This window comes from Python bivittatus, unplaced genomic scaffold (genome assembly GCF_059951505.1).
Source record: "Python bivittatus isolate LINGU-HERP-01145 unplaced genomic scaffold, Pbiv_v1 ctg000560_np1212, whole genome shotgun sequence".
In the NCBI taxonomy this organism is placed as follows: Eukaryota; Metazoa; Chordata; class Lepidosauria; order Squamata; family Pythonidae; genus Python; species Python bivittatus.
In genome coordinates this window covers 97,827-109,651 of record NW_028277083.1, presented here as the reverse complement: position 1 = coordinate 109,651, position 11,825 = coordinate 97,827, and the positions used below count along the sequence as shown (strand labels likewise).

General features: G+C 48.7%; 2 protein-coding genes across 5 annotated transcripts in view; one reads left to right on the top strand and one right to left on the bottom strand.

Moving 5' to 3' along the window:
- On the top strand, window positions 1–8,144 carry SLX4 (SLX4 structure-specific endonuclease subunit). Its single transcript, XM_088147788.1, has 10 exons — window positions 1–407; window positions 551–825; window positions 1,058–1,289; window positions 1,771–1,865; window positions 2,206–2,352; window positions 3,069–3,238; window positions 3,427–5,153; window positions 5,680–5,785; window positions 5,898–6,272; window positions 6,561–8,144. The coding sequence occupies exons 1-10, from the start codon at window positions 125–127 to the stop codon at window positions 6,886–6,888; spliced, it is 3,738 nt and encodes a 1,245-aa protein (XP_088003914.1). The 5' UTR covers window positions 1–124; the 3' UTR covers window positions 6,889–8,144.
- A 781-nt stretch (window positions 8,145–8,925) lies between these two features.
- The window catches only part of CREBBP (CREB binding lysine acetyltransferase), a 51,817-nt gene continuing 48,917 nt past the window's right edge, over window positions 8,926–11,825 (bottom strand). For all 4 annotated transcript variants that reach the window (XM_088147776.1, XM_088147777.1, XM_088147778.1 and 1 more), the window contains one exon: window positions 8,926–11,762. In XM_088147776.1, the coding sequence (XP_088003902.1) occupies window positions 9,588–11,762 (2,175 nt within the window). In that variant the 3' untranslated portion in view covers window positions 8,926–9,587. The remainder of the gene's footprint in view (window positions 11,763–11,825) is intronic.

Sequence of the window (11,825 nt, the reverse complement as noted above, 5' to 3'; positions counted from 1 at the left end):
TTCGCGCGGTCCTTTGCGCCGGCTCGGGGGTTCTGGCGGGGGGGGTGCGGCGCGGCCGCCGGGCGGCAGGGGGCCCTCGCGCGGCGGCGGGCGCCCCCGCGCTTGCGCGGCGGCGGCGGCGAAAATGGGCGACTCGGAGGATGAGTTCCGGCTGCAGGCCCCGCGGGGACGCCGGCGGGGGGCGGCCCCGGTGGTGCGCGGCGAGGGGGAGCGGCCCGGCTGCGGGGGGGCGCGCCGGCGGCCCGCCGGGGAGGGCGGACCTCGCGGGGCGGGCAGAGCTGCGACGGGCGGCGGGCTGAGGCGGGACGGCGCCCCTTCGGCGGCACGCCCGCCCGGGAGGAAGAAGCGGAAGGCGGCGGCCGGGGAGTCGTCGGCGGCCGGCCCGGGGGGGAAGCGGCCCGCGGCAGGTCAGTCCGTCCGGGGGGCCCGGGGGGCCCGGGGGGCGGGCCGGGCCGCTCCAGCCGCGTTCCCCGCCTTTTCTCCGCGGCGCGGGCTTCTGCGCGCGGGGGCCGCCGGGGGGGCGCTGACCGCCGCCTGCTCTCCCGCCTAGAAAAGAAGGACCGCGGAGAGCCGCCCGCGCTGCTGCTGCAGGGGCCGGAGGAGGCCCGCCGAGGAATCGAGGCCCGCGCGGCCGCGCTACTGTCGGAGGCCCCGGCGGCGCCCCGCACGCCCCCGCTGCCCGCCAGCCGCTGGCGGGAGGCCGCCGCGGGGCGCCCGGCGGGGCCCGGAGGCGGACGCGGCTCGCTGTGGGGGCTGAGCTCGCTGACGGGCCGGCGCGCCTCCGGAGGCGTTGGCGCCGCGGCTTCGGCGCCGGGGGCAGACGAGGTGCGCTCGCCGCCCGGGCTCCGGGGGGGGCGGCCGGGGCCAAGGGCCGGGCAGCTCGGCAGGGTCCCTGCGTGGCGCTCGCCGCCGCTCGGCGTTGCTTGCCCGCGTCGAGTGGGACCTGGGCGCCTGTGAGAAGCGCCGGGCTGCCTGGAGGCCGGGCCGAGCCCCCCGTGGCCCGGCTGCAGGTTTCGTTTTTGGGCGGCGCGGCAGCCTCGCGTCTTCTTCTCCTCAGGGTCCGGCGTTCGGCGTGTCTGTGGCGTTGCCGGGGTCTGGCGGGTCTCCGGAGGTGGGGCAGTTCTCGAGCGGAGCCCGCGGAAGTCTCCGCGGGAGTGGTCCTGGGGACCAGAGGCAGCTGGCTGGCGGCCGGGGAGACGCTGACGCCCTGCAGGACCTCCTGGAGCTGGCCGGGGAAGGACTCACGCTCACGCAGTGGAACCTGGACATCGGGCGGCCGGAGCGGCCGGGTGAGGGCTGCTTTGCAACGGCCAGCGCAAGCCCCCGGGGTGGGATCGGGTGCCCAGAGGGCCGTAAAGGACTAGGCTGCTTGTAGGGACGGGAACATCACTGGATCTCGACGGGGCGGCGCAGCGTTTTAAGCCTTACATTTGACGTTCTGTAAGCTGCCGCGAGGCTATGGGAATTAATGGTGTAGAGGGCCAAATAAATTAATAAAATAAGCATCACCTTGGAGAGAGGTCTTTCTTTTTGGAGAAATGTTTCTGTGTGCGGAATGGTCTTGGTCTAAAAATAAGGTATTATTCTCTGCTAAACCTTATCCCCCTTGAAGACTGTTCTGTGATGTCTGAGGCCCAACAGGAAGGGAACAGAGCCCAAGGAAATTTGCCAGGATATAACCAACATTTTTGATTTGTACTCACCTATAACAATGGTGGTAATTCTGGGCCAGGTTTATATTAATGATGATGGTGATGATTTTTTTTGTAGAGCAAGAACAGATGCCAGGTGTTCTGCAAAATGCTTTTATTCGGTTATCGGAGCAGCAGCAACAGCAACTATCCCGAAAACGCTCTCGTGAAACAGTAAGGATAGAATTGTATGCATAGGGTACATAGATGCAGAATAACGTTGAGAATCCCCCCAAATGCAGCAGGGCAAGCTCTGCAGTTCCTTTGCAGCACCATAATAGGAGCAAAGGAATAACTGGGTTCCTATATTATGTAAAATGCTATTTCTGTTTATTGAATATAGATCATCTGAAGACTCTGGGATTAGGCAGGTGTGTGACCTGCAGTCAGTCCTTTTCCCAAACCTTCCTTTTTTAATGGAAGGCTTAATTTTTTTGAACGAGGAGTTTAACCTCTTCTATCTGCTTGTGGGCCAAGGAAGAGAAACTTGATTTTTTCCTGTTTCCTGTTCTAGTTCCCCCTTGGCTCACTGGCTGCTGCCTTCAAGGAGATGGTCAACAACCCCCATTTGAGCGATATCCAGATCCAGGTGGACAGCGGGGAAGTCTTCTATGCCCATATGTTTGTACTGTATGCACGGTGTCCTCAGCTTTTACAATTTGTAAGTACCCATCAAAATATTTAAGGGATGTGCATTCTAAAAACTTAACATTGTTTATGGTTGATTGTTGTTCTGGATCCAGATTTGTAGACTGCTTCCAATATCTCATCCATAGGAGCGGAATTCTAGTGAGGGACACGCCAGTTATTTCGCTTGTCAGTTATAGAGGACTGCAGCCAATGAACCCAACTTTTGAAGGGTGGCTGTAGGCAGCAGGATTAACCAGAGATCTTAGAACAAAGTTATTCCTGTAAGCAGCAACTAGCCATGCCTTACAATAGGCCAGTGCAAAATAAAGTCAATTCAGCAAGATGGAGGCTGTAAGAGCAGAAAAAAAGAGTGCATCAATTGGAGGGGCTTGATGAAAAGAAGTCAGTTGAATTTTACAGATCTAACTGGAGGAAAATAACAGAGTGGAACAAAGGAACTTTGGCTAGCTTACAGGGCACTGATGTTGGTGTTGTTCGGTTATGTTGCAAAAAAAAATTGCTCTTGTGCTTCAAAATATAAACACTTAGGCAGAAGAACTTTTGATTGGCAGACTGCCACACTTGGAAGCCATTTTTTTTATGGTGGCAGAAAGCCTAATACTTTTGAATGCCTGCACTATAGAACAGTTTTCACATGTGAGAGGAAGGTTTGAAAGAAGCAGGGAAAGAAGCTTGGGTTCTGATTGCTGCTGCAGAGATCTGTGTCTTTTTCTGTTCTGCTACCAGGTTGACCATAGAAGTTTTGTGGTGGCTGAAGATGGAGAAGTTGGAGTCTGCCGTGTACTGTTGCATGATGCTTCGGGGGAGGCTGTTGCTCTGTTTTTGAACTACCTCTACGCAGCTGAGCATTTCATGCCTCAGCATTTGCTGTCAGGTGTGGCTGACCTGGCAATAAGGTTGGTGTGTTGATGCTTTAGGGCATTTGCTTGGCTGGAAATCGTTGTGAAACTTACTGTACAGCAATTTTGAACAGAGCTCATTCTGGCTTGCTGTATAAAGCATGAATAAGAGTTCCATTATCTTACGTCATGGACTGTATTGTGTACGGGAGAAAGACCATTTACGTATATTTGCATGGTTGCAGGTTTGGAGTGAATGAATTGGCTGTTCTGTGTGAAGGCCAGCGTAGCGAAGGGATATCTGTAGAAAAGTCAGCCAATGCCAAAGACAGAGCTGGAACTTTTGAGGAACTCCTGAATTCCATGTGGCAAGATGAAGATGAAGAAACTGCACCAAAATCTGTATGCAGAGATGAAATCAGTGACAATATGAATGAGCAGGAACTGGAGGAAATTTATGAGTTTGTGGCTACCCAGCGCAGAATGACCCCTGATGAAGTGAGGAAGGAAAAGGTCTGCATTGAATGTAGACATGATGGAGAAAAGAAGATTGGCCAGGATGGTGGTTCATGCCCAAAAAAGATACTGGAGAAGCCCACAAGAGGCATGGCAATTAAGGAAGGTGAAATAAAATGCGATGCATCCAAATTGAAAAATTCTATTGCCAGCATGGAAAAGGATCTGAGAAAGTTTTCTATTGAGTTCCAGCAAGTTTTTAAGGAAATAGTGCCCTTTAGAGACGATACTAGAAAAGAACCCACACACGAGGTTCTTTCTGGTTTAGCTGCGGTTTCCAGTCAGAGAAATCACCTGGAGAGTTCTGCAAACCAATTTTCTGTCTCAGAAATGAAATGTTCTCTCTGGGAGCCGAGTATTGACATAGCCGTAAAAGAAACCACAACAAGAAATTTTCCAAGATTTTTTCACGTGCCAGCAAAAGATCTCCAGATGACTTTGTCAAGGGACCTCGAATCTCCTTTCTCTCTGCTTACATCTGCATCACAACCAAATATATTAGACAGGCTTCCCTCTCAAAAAGAAAAGCAAGAGAATATAAAGAGGAAGGGAAAGCCTCCTGTCAGCAGCCTGGAGAAGCCTGGTGGAGTGAGTCCTCATCTGAATGTTCAGAGGGACCATATTGTGGTATTGGATTCTGATGAAGAGCTGGAATGGGAGGCAGGAAAGAAACAGACAGAGGCTACTTCAGGCTTCTCTAGACAACAGTCATGGCATAAAGTGAGCCCTGTTGCAGATGTCCTGAATTGCAGGAGCCCATCCCCTCCCCAACAGGGTGTGAGTAAAGCGGGTGATTGGTTGGGCACACTAGTTTGTGATGAGGCACAGTCTTTGGGTGAAAGACATCAGCCCTTGAATCTCAGTAGTCACAAAGAAGGCAGCTGCTGGGAAAATTTGGGCTGGAGTGAAGGAAAGACATTGGTGGTGCCTGAAACTCCTCTGTCCACCTGGAATAGCTTGCATGACATGCAGGTTGAAAAATCCAGGTTGAATTCTGGCCTTGAAAAGCAGCGGACTCATGAAACCCAGACAAGACAATTATCTTGCAGCTATACACCTCTGCCAGTGCTTTCATCTACCTCTTCACTTGAAACAGTGAAGCCTGACAATGGCCTATATGCAGCAGAGAGAGATGTGGTGGTTGTGGATGACAGTGAGGAGGAGCAGTTAGCAGTGCCACCATTATCAAGGGGCCTCTTTGCAGAACCTTTGGAGGTAATAACTATAAATGCCAGAAATCCTTTGGGGCCTTCAGTGCACATGTTCGATGTACAGGACAATCACCCTGTTACTGGTGGTGGTAGTATAGCTAATTCAGCAGCCACGTTCCATTTTGGAGTGGGAGATTTGCTATTGCACAACTCTCAGAATTGTTCTGGAGAAGACTCTGACAGAAGTGAAGCTCTTCCTGTCTCCCAAAGTTTGTCTGCTTCCATACCTGTTCCAAAGATTTCTGGTAAGTTGCTGCTTTGGGTTAGTTATGACAAGCTCTTTGACAGATAAGCCTACTTTGTAACATGGCCAAAAAAATGAGAGCACTTTTCCTGCCTGTTACTTAGCTACCTGTCAAGCCCTTTGAAGCTCAATGAACAATCACACTGAAGCACAAGACCAGAATCCTTGAAACTGGCTGAGCTTCATTTGGCACTGGGCCTCTACTCAGTTTGGCAAAAGATAGTGATCTCCCTCGTGCTCCCTGCTAGTTTAGATGAGCCCTTTTTCCTGTAGATCCTGGGAGGGGAGCAACAATCTGGAAACCCAGTTTTGGCTTCCTCCTTCTAAAGTGCTTATCTAATTAATTGTTTTAAACTTTAAAAAAATTAGCATGATGGGAATGTCTGTCTCACAGCTGTTTTTCCAGAACTTTTGGGTGATTTCACGATGGACCACTAACCAATACATACAGTGGTGGTATGCAGGTTTTGCAGCAGAGTGTTGCCTGCGTGGCTGACTTGATTCGGTTCCCTTTTGATCTGCTACAGATCTTGCCTGCCAAGTCAGGGAAGAAGCCTCTTGCATTACTCCGCTGATGCCCTTGCCACCTTATTCAAACATGGACACCCCGGAGCTGAAGAAGGCACTGAGCAGGTGGGTGCTGTCAGGATTGAAGCAGGTTCCTCCCTTAGGCAAGAATTTACAAAATGCACCTTACTGATTATGCTTACTTGCCAATTGTGGTTTTGCCACCATTTCTTCTTAGGTTTGGTGTCCGTGCTCTCCCAAAGCAGCAGATGGTTTTAAAACTGAAGGAAATTTTTCAGTTTACTCACCAACAGGCAGGAACCAACTCCAAGAAAAAGGCTATGCCGATTGCTACCAGTTCCTTTCAGAAGCTGCAGCGAAAATTTGTATCCCCTTATCAGATGCTTCAGGGGAGCCAAAATACAAATGGCTTTACAGATATCTCTGAAGGAGGTAATCAGAGGCCAGAGGCTGGATTTGGGTGGCCAAAGGGAGCAACTGTTCCTGCAAACAGATTAACTACTGGAGGTGGCACTGGAGACCTAATCCTTACATCTTCTCAAGAGTCAGCTGGATCATCAGATGGAAGTGAGACTTGTGCAACATCTCAGAGGTATGGGACAGTTTTGAAGCAGTGTGTTCATTCTTTCATTCTGAGTTTTTAGGCTGATAGTATGCATTGCCAGATGTTGAGGCATGAAGGCAAAAACTTTGCTTAGAAAAATCACCTCCCCCCCCCGTCCTCAGACAGCCATATTCTCTACTCTTATTTAACCTTAAGTGAGGATAAGATTGAACTGATGCTGTGTAGTGGACATGAGTACCCTTGACTTGGGTTATATGCTAGAGTTTTTTTAAAAAATAAGGTAAGTTGCCTTTTCCTTTCTCATCCTATTCCTAGTTCTTCAACTGAGTTTGAAATCAGCATGCTGGGAGAGAAAGAGGAAGACGTCCCAGCCTCTCAGACTGCAGAGAGCGGTGAGGTGCAGAAATTGGAAATCTTGAAGCACTATATTCATTCCAGCCCATCTCTTTGCCAGCAAATTCTGCTGTACCAGCCCATTGAACTGTCTGTATTGCATGCAGAACTGAAGCAAAATGGCATAAGGATTGCATTGGACAAGTTATTGGACTTTTTGGATGCCAGCTGCATCACATTTACAACTGCAGACGCTCGGAGAGAAAAGAAACAGCACCTCCATAGATCCAAGAAAAAGGGGCAAAGGTGACGCTGAGCTCTTTGGATGTGGCATTCTCCCAAAAGATGAACTCCTGGAGGTTTCTTGCTTTGCAACTTTCCAGTCAGCTGCCACCTCTCCTTTTTCATATTTATATATTTTTCTTTGCTCTATCCTATTTTGTTTTTTGGCAAAATCATCCGTGTTAGGGTTTGTAGTGAGTTTGATCCCTTTTGACCAAACTTTGGCTTCGGGCAGTGGATAGCTCGCATCCCAAGAGCAGCTTTGAAAAAATGATTTGATTTGATTGCAGTGGCAGTCTTCAGTCCACTTTCCCACTGGCTTAGATATGGATTGTCCTAGTTTGGTAATAAAAGACTTTGTTTTCTAAGGATTTAAATATCTTTCTACAGACTACAGCTGAAATTAAGTTACTCAAACTTAATTTGGCTGAGTTAGTCAACTGCTTAGTTGCTCAAATAGCAGATTTCGAGGAGTTGCTATATGTCAGAGTTGGCCACTTGCAACACCCGTTCTTAGAGTTGCATTGAATCCTGATGAGTGATTTCAGCATGCCTGTTGGGAACAATCCATTAACACCTAGAAGTCTCTTCAGCACATCCTTTCCCCAGGTATAAAATACAGGGCTATGGCTGGCTGATGGGGGAGGAAAAACTTACTCAACTTCGAAGTTTATGCGGCCTGAGACTACCACCCAAGTAATTCACTGCGAAATTGTCTCCCAGGAGTTGCTTGCTGTGGTGGTTAAAAAAAAAAAAAAAGCAAAGCTGGGGAGAAGAGAGAAGCTGCGTTTAGCAAGATGCAGATGATGTGAGAGGGCAAAATTTTTACTGACCGTACTCTAAACTCTTGCTTCTCAAACACTTGGGCAGCCAGGAGCCAAAACTGTTAAAACTTGCATTTAGAGATAGTAATGCATGACTGCCTAACTATTATTATTGCTTTTCATTTCTTACTTTCCCCCATGTTAAAAAAGCAAAGCAATTATGTTATTAAATTGAGCAAATCTATTTTAAGCATCAGTCTGTTCCCAACATTGCAACATCTTTTGTTAACTGCCCAGAGTAATGTATATGAGATGGGCAGCCATGCAAGTTAAACAAACAATGTCATGTCCCCACATAGGAGGGTTTTACATGACTTCCATATCCCCCCTCCTCAGGAGGATGGATTTCTCTGTACTTATACAGTGTATATCCTGTGTGGTGGTTTCAGTTACACTGAAATTGTAATACATTAAATACAGTTAAATTGTTTTCAATTACAGTACATGGCAAAACTGGTCACATACTGCTTCCTAGTGATTGTTGAATGTATGAGGCAGAGTTAAGCTGCCCAATTCTGCTCTCTTCAAAAGCCATCCTCAGATGAAGAATGACAGATAAATGCTTGTAGATAGTATAGAAAGATACTGTCTTGCCCCTTCTGAATAACGTCGTGTAGTTTTTTTCATTGTTATGACACAGAAAACCCTGTTCTTTGATTTTACTTTAGGAAGCATCTGTTTCTGTTTTCAGTCAAACTGGTGAACCTTCCCTAAAGCAACTTTTTAAAAAGCAAATACTGGTAACTTTCAGTTAATTCTTATGAATTAGTACAGAAAAGTATTAGTGGGAGTAATAAAAGTATTACTCTTTAGTACCTCAAAGAGTTCTGTAAAGTAGAGAGTACTACTGCTTACTGAATGCCTTTCAGTGAACACAGTCTTATTGATCTACCTATACTCACACAGGCACACGCTCAAATAAAAACTGAACATGTAAAATCTTACATGGATTTTAAAGGACAGAAACATGTTAAAAACTTCAGTAATTTATATCACTTTTAAGCAATACTTTATATACAATGGAAAAAAGACATGCATAGTCCAAATACAATGTTGAAAACAGCATTTTCATAACAAAAAAAATAATCCAAACACTAAGTTAATACCATGTACATGAATTCAAGGACATCCTTTTTGTCTGTTGCACACAGTTTATTTAACAATATGCTATAGAAGTAAGAAATGAGTTTGTTCCCCCCTCTATACAGTGATTGAATCTTGAATTGTTCATATTTATAGTAATTATAGAGTTTGCATGATTTACACTATAATTGCTTTTCCTCAGTTCAAGTTCACATCAAAGAATTACAGAATACACTTCTTCCCTGTTAAAATTAACATGTCCTAAGTAGTGAGTGTCCCTATTTTTTTAAATCTAAAACCAGTTTTATCAGAGAAACAAGCAACAATTTCTACATCTGCAATGTGTGTGTGTGTGCAAGAGTCAGTTCCTATCTTTCCCAGGGGTAATAATACTTAGGATACCTGCAAAATTCAGAATAGAATAAGACTAAAACAAAACAAAACTTTCTGCCAAATGTCAGAAACTTAGCAGGATACATTAGAATGTGAATATTTTTCTTCTCTGCTAAACACCACTGCTTAGTCTTGAAAGTACAAATAAAAATATGAATATAATGGACTCGTTTTCCCCTTTAAAAAAGTAAAGTCAACAGTAACAACTAAAAAAAACAAAAAAGAAAAAAAACCCACAACAAGGAGACCAGATATTTTAACCACACCTGGCTGGCTTTAACAAAAAAATATATATTCTCTTTTTTAAACAGCCATTCATCCATTCACAAGTAGAGGATGAATTAGTCCCATCTAGGGTTTAGCTCAAACTAGAAGTCTTTGTTTTTTTCAGTTCAAGAAGTCCAGGAACACGAGAGAAGCTGTGATGCTACAAGCCCTCCACAAATTTTTCTAGCGTGTCACCTCCTGTGGCATCGCCAACCAGGGACAGCTCATTTGGTAACACGTTCCTGTTTGGGGGGTTGAGCTGGGGAAGCATTGCACTCTGCTCTGGGTTGCCCAGGTGTCCCTGTTCCATGGAGCCAGCCATTGTAACAGCCAACCCAGGGTGAGGGGAGCCAGTCTGGGGTGAGGCATGGTGAGGAGAGGGCTGGGGCTGTATCCTGGGGGATGGACTGGAATGTGGTGGCTGGGATTGAGGCCGGGGGGACTGAACAGGTGCTGGAGAGCGCACCTGGCTGCTGAGGGAGGTGCTGATCGGTTGGCCAGGGAGGTGTGATGTGGGGGCTTGTCCTGAGAGCAGATGCTGTTGGGGGCTCATGGGATTGGGCTGGCCTGGGGAGCCAATCTGCGATTTAAGCTGCTGCTGCTGCTGCTGTTGCTGTTGCAGGAGTCGCTGCTGCAGAGCTTGCTGAATGTTAGGGCTGCTGTCAGCTCCGATGGCTGGCTGCCCCATCGGATTCAGCTGCCCCATCTGAGCTAACTGGCCCATGGCCCCTGCTTGGATTGAGAGATGTTGCTGTTGCATCCGCTGCTGCTGCATGGCTTGTGTGTAACCTCCAGGGCCTGGAGGCTGCTGGAACTGACTGTGAGTTGCCAGCCCGGCCCCTCCTTGCTGCTGCTGCTGCTGCTGCTGCAGTAATTGTCTTCTCAGGATCTCCCTGTACTGAGGACTCATGTTGGCCATAGCAGGATTGTGAGCTGGGTTCATGATGCTGATTGACTGGCCCTGTGCATTCAAGCCTCCTATGGCTGGTTGCTGGGGAGGAACACCTGGTCGCGGGACACCTGCTGGCAGTGCACTCATATTCTGCAGACCTGTCTGAGCGTGCAACCCTGCTGGTGGAGGTGGCTGCTGCAGTGGAGCTGGAGTCTGTTGCATGCCTGGCTGGGGCTGGGGCTGCATGCCAGGCTGATTTGCTACGTATTTGGCTGTTCTCTGCTTTATGAAAGCTGCCATAAGCTGCGGGTTCGACTTCAGAATATTCAGCACCTGTTGCTGCTGCTGCGGGGAACTGGGAGATTTCAAAGTCCGCAGTAACTCTTGCAAAGCGTTTGGAGGAATTGTTCGGGCTGGCGGCTGCACACCTGGCATTCTTGGACCAGTTACTGTTTGTTGGCCAGGCATGGGCATGACTGGCCTTGGTATTCCTGGCTGCTGCTGGGGCACTGGAGCTGACGACTGCCACTGCCCAGGCTGCAAGTTGGGCAATACTGGGCCACTCACTGAGTTAGGCCGGGGCATATTCATGCCAACCTGCTGCATGGGGTTCACCGCACCTACTGCTGTGTTCACCATTCCTGTTCGGCCTGGAGGCAAGCCATTGCTGCTCACCCTGTAGAGCTGCTGCTGCTGCTGCTGTTGCTGCTGCTGCTGCTGGGCTGCTTCAATTTCAATCTGCCGAGCTGCTTCCACAGCTCCTGGCGGAGGCTGGGCGGGTGGAGGGGGAGCAGTCACCTGCGTGGAAGGCTTGCCAGCTGAAATGGGAGGGGGAGCTGGAGTTCTTGTTGCACTAGGAAAACCAGCTGGTGACATATTAACAGGGGAAGGCTGGGGAGGGGGCTGTGGAGTCTGTGGGGTGCTTGGCTGCTGTGTTGGGGTCCCAGGCGTTGCTGAGGTAGGAGAAGGCAAATTTTGCTGAGGCACGTTTCGGGTGGTCATGGTTGCCATCCTGCGGCGTATCAACTGCGCCTGCTGCAGACGATGTTGGATCTGCTGCTGGCGGAGCTTATGTTTGATGTTGAGACAGAAGGGCACTGGGCATTTGTTCTCTTGGCAGTGTTTGGCATGGTAGCAACAAAGGGCAATCAACTGTTTGCACACAGGACAGCCTCCATTAGTCTTGCGCTTGCAGCCCTTGGTGTGCTGGACAACACGCTTCATTTTCTGGCAGGATGGCAACGAACAATTTGCATTGCGGCACTGACAAGCGTGCACTAAGGACTGAATGCATCGCTGGATGCTGAGGCGACGGGACTCCTGGGGACTCTTGGACTGCTGTTCTCCTTGGCTATTACCGTCATCGTCCAGGCCCAAGCCCCACTTCACCATCTTATGCTCATGGCTCTTGGTGTTATAGCAGTTAATGCAGAGGTCATAATCCTTAAAAGCAAAGTGAGAGACACTTAGAACAACAACCTACAATGTGAGAAAGGTTCAGTCTAA